The sequence below is a fragment of the Convolutriloba macropyga genome, chromosome 3 (assembly GCF_964194025.1).
Source record: "Convolutriloba macropyga chromosome 3, txConMacr16.3, whole genome shotgun sequence".
NCBI classification, from domain to species: domain Eukaryota; kingdom Metazoa; phylum Xenacoelomorpha; order Acoela; family Convolutidae; genus Convolutriloba; species Convolutriloba macropyga.
This window is the reverse complement of record NC_134470.1, coordinates 29,400,935-29,408,946: the sequence shown is the minus strand read 5'-3', so window position 1 is coordinate 29,408,946 and position 8,012 is coordinate 29,400,935. Positions and strand designations below refer to the sequence as shown.

Genomic DNA, 8,012 nt, shown 5'->3' with positions numbered 1-8,012 from the left:
TTCACAGGATGTAAACGTAAGAAATCAAATCGATAATTTAGAGTCACTAATTTTTGCTGCAGAATTTTCCGATCGATTAAATTTGCTTCAACAAAACTCATTGGGTGAAATCTGCAATCGAATTTGAAAGCGCATTAGTTTAGCTATTTAGAGAAGTGTTTTCAATTGATTTTGAGCAAGATTAGAAAATAATTTAAAAGGCTTTTCAATCCATTACCCGCTTGAGTGACAAAACAAATTAGCATTGCATAGTTTCATGCTTCCGTAACCTGCGTCAGCGAGTTAAAATGGGTTTAGTGATTGACGTTGACAAATAACAAATAAATGTACAATCACCTCGGAGCCCATGGAATTTTAAAACTATTTAAATAAACAATAAACGGCAGTCAGATGAACACGGTATGTAAAATGGCAGCTTCATAAAACTGACGCTTTCAGCGACATTTTTTAGTTATTTATGAATGTAGATAGCTTGACAAATCCTTTGTCTGTTAATAAATGAATTACTTATTTCCATGAAAAAATTTGAGGAATTGAATTTTTTAAAACCGTCTAGCCACGCAGGTTTTCGACAAATGTATGCAGTAACTCAATGCCCAATGCTTCAATTCAAATTGTTATTCAAATTTTGTACTTTTATTGCCCAATGAAGGGGGACGACCAACGCCAAAGTTTAGTATTAACTGTAAAAGTCAAATTAACTGATTAGTATTAACTGACGATTAAAAAGAACTGTCAAAATTCAAAATCCTGGAAAAAAATTTCGAACAATCTTTTTGAGCTTGCAAACATACATGACTGCATTCAAACCAGTAATTTTCAAATAAGGCCCAATAGAAATAAAAGCAATAACTTTTAATGTATATTGTCGCACTGAGAGGCAAGAGATTCTGAGCATAACTTCATAAAGAAACGTGATAACAAATTATTTCGAAGGTGGCGATAATGAAAAAAAAGGAAAACAACAATGGTTGTGTTACAATGCAAATAAAAATTTTCCTTGATTCAGTTCAATAAAAAAAACCATTTAATTATAAAATAGAGATTAAAAGAGAATCGTTTAGTTTTACCAAAAACCACGGTTTCTGCCCAGAGATCTCAAAATAAAGCAATCTTTTTCTTCTAAAAACTGCACTATAATCTTTTTATTAGAAGCATAAAAGTTGTGCTCTGCCATATGTAATTTGTTGAGTGCTTCGAACATTTATGCAGAATACCAGAAACTCGCGTCACAGGTTTTGAAACTAACGTCTGATGAAGTGCTCGCGAACGACAGGCGGGGGAGGGACAAATTAAAATAGGGGTATAGCTTAGAATTTTTTACGGGTGCAAAAACTTAGACCTCATAGGTTTTCGAGACCTCCAGTATAGTAGTCAGTCATCTTAACCACTAAGCTACAACATCTCTGAGAGTCCACCGCTAGCAATTGCTTTTTTTTCACTTCGAAGCGAGAAAATGAAATCACTCTAAAAGAAGTGAAGCGTGAAAAAGTCACTCAAGAAGTCAGATTGCCAGAAAATAGCCAAAAGAGCTGCTTAGATCTGCCATCTAAAAAAAGTTAAAGACGAAACAAAAACTTTCCATTAAATGCGGTGATGTTATATTTTGATTATGAATCTGCATTACTTATTGCTGCTTCTATTGGCTACACATGAAAAACCTTCAATTAGAGTGACATACACTAAATTGACCTTATCTCTTTGAATTCTATTTTTAAAAAAGTCAATTTCAGAGTGAGGAAGTCAATTTTGAGAGAAAAATTTAATCACCCGAATGAACAAAAAATTGCTTCACTGAGATGAAAAATGACGTCACGCACGCAATTCAATTGAAATTGCATGAACTAATGATCAAAAAGCAGATTTGAAGTGGCTGTGACGACATATGTAACAAAAATCTTGACGAAACAAAAAAAGACGATAGAGGGCCAATAATAGCCTCAGCTATTGCTGTGCGGCTATTAAAAACTCTATAACAAAAGTGTCAAGTAAAATTTTTGCAACAAAAGACACTCGTTAACAATAATTGCATCAAACTTCGTTCGAGAGCAATTAATACGAAAACTGCTTCAATGATCGCCAGATTATTTTTTACTACGAATTAATTTCTGAACATTTTTAAATCGAACTTTACTAACCAATCAATTTTTTATCATCAAAATAGGGACTTTTAAAACTCAAAATTGAAAGCAAAACTGCAAAATGTAGTGTTTGCAATGATTAGATTGCAGTTACGCTGACTTTACGATCTGGATTTCTTTTTTGTATAAAGGAATGCGTAGTATACCTTCTTGAATTCTATTAACTGCTCGACTCAGCCAGAAAACATAAGTGTTACTGAAATGCCAGTAACAAATAGACTTGAATCGCTCTGACTTCCTAAAAAATACTTCATCACTTGAACAATTTAGTTTGACTAAAGTTTATTAGCTAGTGAAGAACATAGCCGACAGATTGCAGGAGTAGCTGCGAAAGAACAGACTTGCGTGCTGTATCCTAGAGATAGAAGCAGATACAGATAAGAGTTGAATAAATTATCGACACCACTCAAAAAGCTATGTAAAAACATTCCGCGATAAAATATTAAAGCTTTTAAAGCTATTAAAATTCATTGCGCAGAAGCCTTTTGATTAGGGACCTTTATTGCACATATGAGTTCCTTTGACCTTAAACTAATTCAAAATAAACTTAAATTCTAAACTGCAAAAGTCATTTTATCGGGTGAGGTAAGTCACTTGTGATCAAATTATAATCACGCAAATAGCATCTGCTAGAGAGTGTGAAGAGACGTCAAACGCGCAAGTGCGGTTAGTGAGAGGAAGAAAATTTGAATTTGAAACAAAAAAAGCCGGAAGAATTCCGGAAGCGCCTCTAAGCGTCAAAACTTCACAAAAAACTATAAATGCAGCTGAAGCCATTACTTTTGTAAAATATCATTATCTCATTACCTACCTAGGTCTGATCTGAAAAATGGCGAAATTTAAACCACTGTCACCAAGAAAAACAAAATGCAGCAAAAATTTATATTATTGAAAACGTTTCGTAACGTTAAAAAAATCCGAAATAATAGGAATGGTCAAGATATTACTGGCTAAAAATCTACTTAGGCTATTTATTTCCCTCAAATAATTCATGATTCTAGTCTCAAAAAGGTTGCGAAAGCAAAGGCAGATGAAAATCTTAGAAATTATCTTAGAAATAATTCAAAAACAACACCAAGGCCGGGAGAAAAATATAATAAATAGGAATGTGCGCCAATTTTGAAAAAAGTTTTCTAGCAAACTCTCACTACTGCCTGATGTTGAATGAAATCTCAGAAAAAATCTTCTGAAAAAATCAATGAAACAAATATAAGTGTAGGTGCAAGGACAAAGCTAGAATGACACAAACTGTAATGTGGAAAATATGGCCACAATGTAAGAAACACCGTAACAAAAAGACTAATTCTATATTTTGAAAGGCAAAAATCAAATTTACAAAAATCACGAAAAACGAATACGTTTCATTGTTCAGCATTCTAGAAACACAAAAGACTCAAAACACAAAAGAGTCATCTGAGACAAAAATTCAACCTCCTGAACAGAACAAAAAAAGGTATAAACTGATTCAAATATACAAAACATTGAAATATTTTGCAAAAAAATGGTCAAAAAATATTTAAGCCTGCTTTTATGAAAAAAAATTCGCCTGTTTTTCAAAAACTCAGCGCCAAAAAATGATTGAATTTTTATTGAAATAAAAAATTAAAGTCTCTCATATTGCACAAAACGACTATTTCCAGTAATTAAAACCAAAATACAAACAAAAAATTGAGAAAATCTACCAAAATCGGATTAGGATATGTACATTTTTATAAAACAAAAGTACATCGAGGTAGAAGGAGGCGTTGAGTATATGAATTATTAAAACGCAGTTGACATATTAACTGATCCTTGACAAAAAAAAAGCGGCTAACAGATCCAGAAATGAAATTAATAGAAAAAAGGTCAAAAATTAACATAAAAATCAACAAATAAGCCAATTTTGAGCTTGAAACGCATTTTCAGGCTCTGCAAAACAATGTGGTATCAATTTCCGAGGTTTGCATCTCATTATAGCATCGAATAAAAATTACTTCTACAAAAAAACCAAAGTACAAGCAAAAAAAACTTCGCCACTTAGACGAAAAAACGGCTAAAAACGGTTATCTATATGCCTCATTCTGTCAAAAAACACTTTTCAAAGTCAAAAAGTCATTCACTAAACGCAGCGCATGATCAGGAAACTTCTCTCTCTCAAAAAAAAACTAGTTCACATGGCAATTTTACTCACTTTCGGTTTTAGGTCAAAACAGTGTCTGAATGAATAGTAATCCCGGTAAAAAAAAATCTTAAGAAAACCAATACTCCTCTTCGAGTCGTAAAAAAACCAACAGCAACGCAATATAGCTCCGCTCAGCTTCGCAGCTATAAAAACGAACGCTAAAAACCTCAAATGCTGGCAAATACATGCTCCGTCCAAATTCTGTCAAAGATGCTTATCAATGTTAATGTCTCAGCTAACCTTTCAAAAAGAATTTCAAAAATTAAAAAAAAATGAATCAGCGATTATTGAAAACACAATTGTCAACAGTTGTTTGAGCTCAAAAAACTGGGCAAAGCGTAAACGATCTTCAATTCTCTGCTCTCAGCAAACAAAACTAAATTCACAGATGTGTCACACAAATTCACGCTGGCAGTATTTGCTTTCCTAACAGCTTGCCCTCCTAAATCCAGAATAGGCCAATAGGTACCCTGCTCTATCACAATAAGCAAACATTTCGTATCTGGACCAATATAAGTACCCCATCTCAAGCAAAAACATACCCGGCAGATTGCCGGAAAATAGCCGCCGTTGATTCCAATAAGCATGATTGGGATTGAAATAACAGAAGATATTGAAAAAAAAGATTTTGTACAAAAACATTTTTTTAAGTTCGATTTATTTTGATGGCATTTCGTAGTCGAACATACTTCTGTTTCTTAGAGAGATGCTACAGTGGCTACTATCAATAACAATAAGCATTAGAGAGAGGTAACTAATACTTGTAGGACCGACGTTCAAATAGCGGGCATCTAAAATTGGGCTTTATGGGTTTATCCCGTTTCAATTTCTGACTTCAATTTTTTATACTGACTCTGTTCATTTTGAATTGCTTTGCCGAGCAACTGATGTTCGAAATCACTTTTAGCAGAATGAGAGAAGAGAGAAACTAGCCTAGAGAAGTCAAAAAGATTTCACGCAAAATGTTGAAAAGGCGGCAAAATGAGGTAAAGCGAAACATTTTTTTATTCGACGAAGTAAAAAACATAGCAGGACAAGTCCTGACCTACAATTCAAAGAATTTTCATTGACTAAACAAAAAAACTAGACCTAGAATGGAATATCAGTGAATTGAGAAAACCATTTACAAAAATCAGATAAAAAAACAAAAGAAACCGAAAAATCAATGTCAAAATGCCGCATGTGAACAAAAAAACTACTGTCGAGAAAATAAAATTTAATTCAAACAAAAAACTAGGCCTAGAAAGAGCTGTGAATGGATTGGGAAAACCATTTAGAAAAAAATACGATCCAAAAAATCGAAAAAAACCGTAAAAATCAGAGTGAAATTGCCGCATGTGAACAAAAAATCACTACCGAGAAACCGAATTTTTGTTCAAACACCATTTTCTCACTCTACTTTAAAATTAGAGCGAAAAAAAATCACGCCGCAAAACCACTCGCTTTTTCGCTCCACTTCCTGTTTCGGCGTGACCAAAATCACTACTCCAATTTGACTTCAAAAATCATGAAAATGTGTGAACAGATCTTAAAAAAAAAAGACAGCGCCCCAATACAATTCAAATTCTTTGAATTGTAAAAAAAATAGGAGCGCTATAATAGCCGGCTGAGAAGATGAGGGCGGCTATTAATAACACTCTCCAGCGTTAGTTCCAATGTTTGTTGAATAAAAAAAGCCAATGGACCAACTTTGTCTAGCACAGGAGAATATTGAAATGCAAGTATTGGATGATCGTTGATAAAAGCACTTATTTGTGTAAAACAACATTTACACAAATCTGAAGTGTAAGTCTCCATTTAAAAGAGATTATGAACTAATTATATTAGACTAGATCACATTCTTGATCAAAAGCGATGACCAATTCATTCAATTACAAGTGACTATGAACACAGTTTCAAAGCACAATAGAGTGAAATGTAAAAATGAATGTTTAATTAGATTTCATTAGTGTTTTGAGTTCTCGGTCATCAGTTTTCCTGTTTCGCTGCTCGCTGAATTTCTCATCTCTGAAGCCGGAAAGGTCAACGAGGACATTTCAGGTCTAAGTAAAAGCGTGAACAATCGCTGGAGAGGATGCAGCACCTCAATCACGTAGCTGCCAGCTATCTCGAAAGGAACTTGTCTTCTTGCGCTTTGGTTCTCTGGACGTTGTTCAATTTAGCCCTGATTCTGTCTCCGACATCTGTCCCCCTCGAACTGATTCCACTCTTCATGAACCTAAATAAAGCAGCTCATACTTCACTATTTCAACTTCAAAGTAAAAGTTGCGCGGGATTGATGTCCATGTTAACGAACTAAAAGCTTTTCAATAACACACCAATATGAAATTAAGTCACCCTGCACTGTATTATTTTTAGACGAGATGTAGAATTTAATTGGCGGGATGTAGAATTTCGTACGAGTCATCTTCCACCAGAATTCAAATGAAGACACAGTTGCGGGAGGCGGTACTGTCGCCCAGATCGATCAAAAATACCAAATCGCAGGTTTGAAAATGGATTACGAATCTTACTGCTTTTGTCTTTCTTAGTTAAAGCCAAGAATAACCTTGAAACAATGTGTGGATTGTTTAAGCCTCTATAGTAAAACTCACGAGAAACATCTATTTGCACGGCACAACTTAAACTTTGATCCACATTCTTTCACTGCGATCAGTTCACTTTCCCGAAAAATTTTGGGCTTTATGAGTGCGCGTTGATATTTAACACGATTTTTCATTCTCACCAGTATACTCTACCCACAAACTGCGGGGATATAGCTCAGTGGTAGAGCATTCGACTGCAGATCGAGAGGTCCTCGGTTCGAACCCGGGTGTCCCCTATTTTGTTCATTCACCTGTATCTCGTATCTCAACACAAACTAAAGAAAAGCTTTCAAGCTTTATGGCCGACCGACCAACTACTAAACTTTTATACTTATTTCGAGCAGGATGAAAACGTTAAGCAAAACCAAACGACCGAAATGAACATATAGCTAGCAGAATTCAGGGGGTGGGGGAATACCTAAATTCATCAAGGGGGCTTCAAATGACGTCGTTAGAGGTTATTATATACCACTAGTTTAAAAATTGCACAAAATTTAGCGCACTTTTATTTGACTTTCAGTATTGAACTGCCGCCAGTTCAGCTGCTGACACCTGTGAATGAGAGAGAAATTTAGATCACGCAAAACGAAAAAAGTCAAGGGCGTAAAGGTCACTCGAAAATACGTTTACAAAAACTGCTCCAAACTTAGTTCGAGAGCAATTAATAACAACAGAGGACTGATAGCACGAAGGCATCTGCGCAGTCTAAACTTTCGATGAAACATTAACTTATCGTACGGTTTCCGCATTGATATAGTTATTAAATTTCAAACTCTTTACATCAAATCTGCTCGCTACCACAGCTTGCCAAACCTATTTAGTACTAGATACTTGATTGTTCATTTTTCCAAAAAAGTTTTGAAGAATTTGGATCTTCTCTTTTTGTCCCAAGCTTTGTGGGTGCATAAATTGCACTCTCAAGCGCACATGTTATATCAGAACACACGATTTACTATATTATGGCACGTTTTCGTTTAAAGGGTGGAGGAGGGGGGGGGGGGGGGGGTGCATAACGTACTGGAGGTGGTGGCATAAAAGAAAGAATTAGAAGTTACTTTTCTTAGAATGCTATTATTTTCCTCAGATACTAACTAAACAGCAGTTTTAAATTTTTGTCTGCATAAC

At 34.8% G+C, this 8,012-nt stretch overlaps 1 protein-coding gene and 1 non-coding gene across 2 annotated transcripts in view; one reads left to right on the top strand and one right to left on the bottom strand.

Annotated features, from left to right (window-relative positions):
• Window positions 1-6,109: 6,109 nt before the first annotated feature.
• Window positions 6,110-8,012, bottom strand: part of LOC142336140 (uncharacterized) — a 483,861-nt gene continuing 481,958 nt past the window's right edge. The window contains exon 7 of the mRNA XM_075384723.1: window positions 6,110-6,520. Coding sequence (XP_075240838.1) covers window positions 6,406-6,520 — 115 coding nt within the window. The 3' untranslated portion in view covers window positions 6,110-6,405. The remainder of the gene's footprint in view (window positions 6,521-8,012) is intronic.
• Trnac-gca (transfer RNA cysteine (anticodon GCA)) lies at window positions 7,052-7,123 on the top strand. Its single transcript has one exon. It is a non-coding gene; the product is annotated as a tRNA-Cys (tRNA).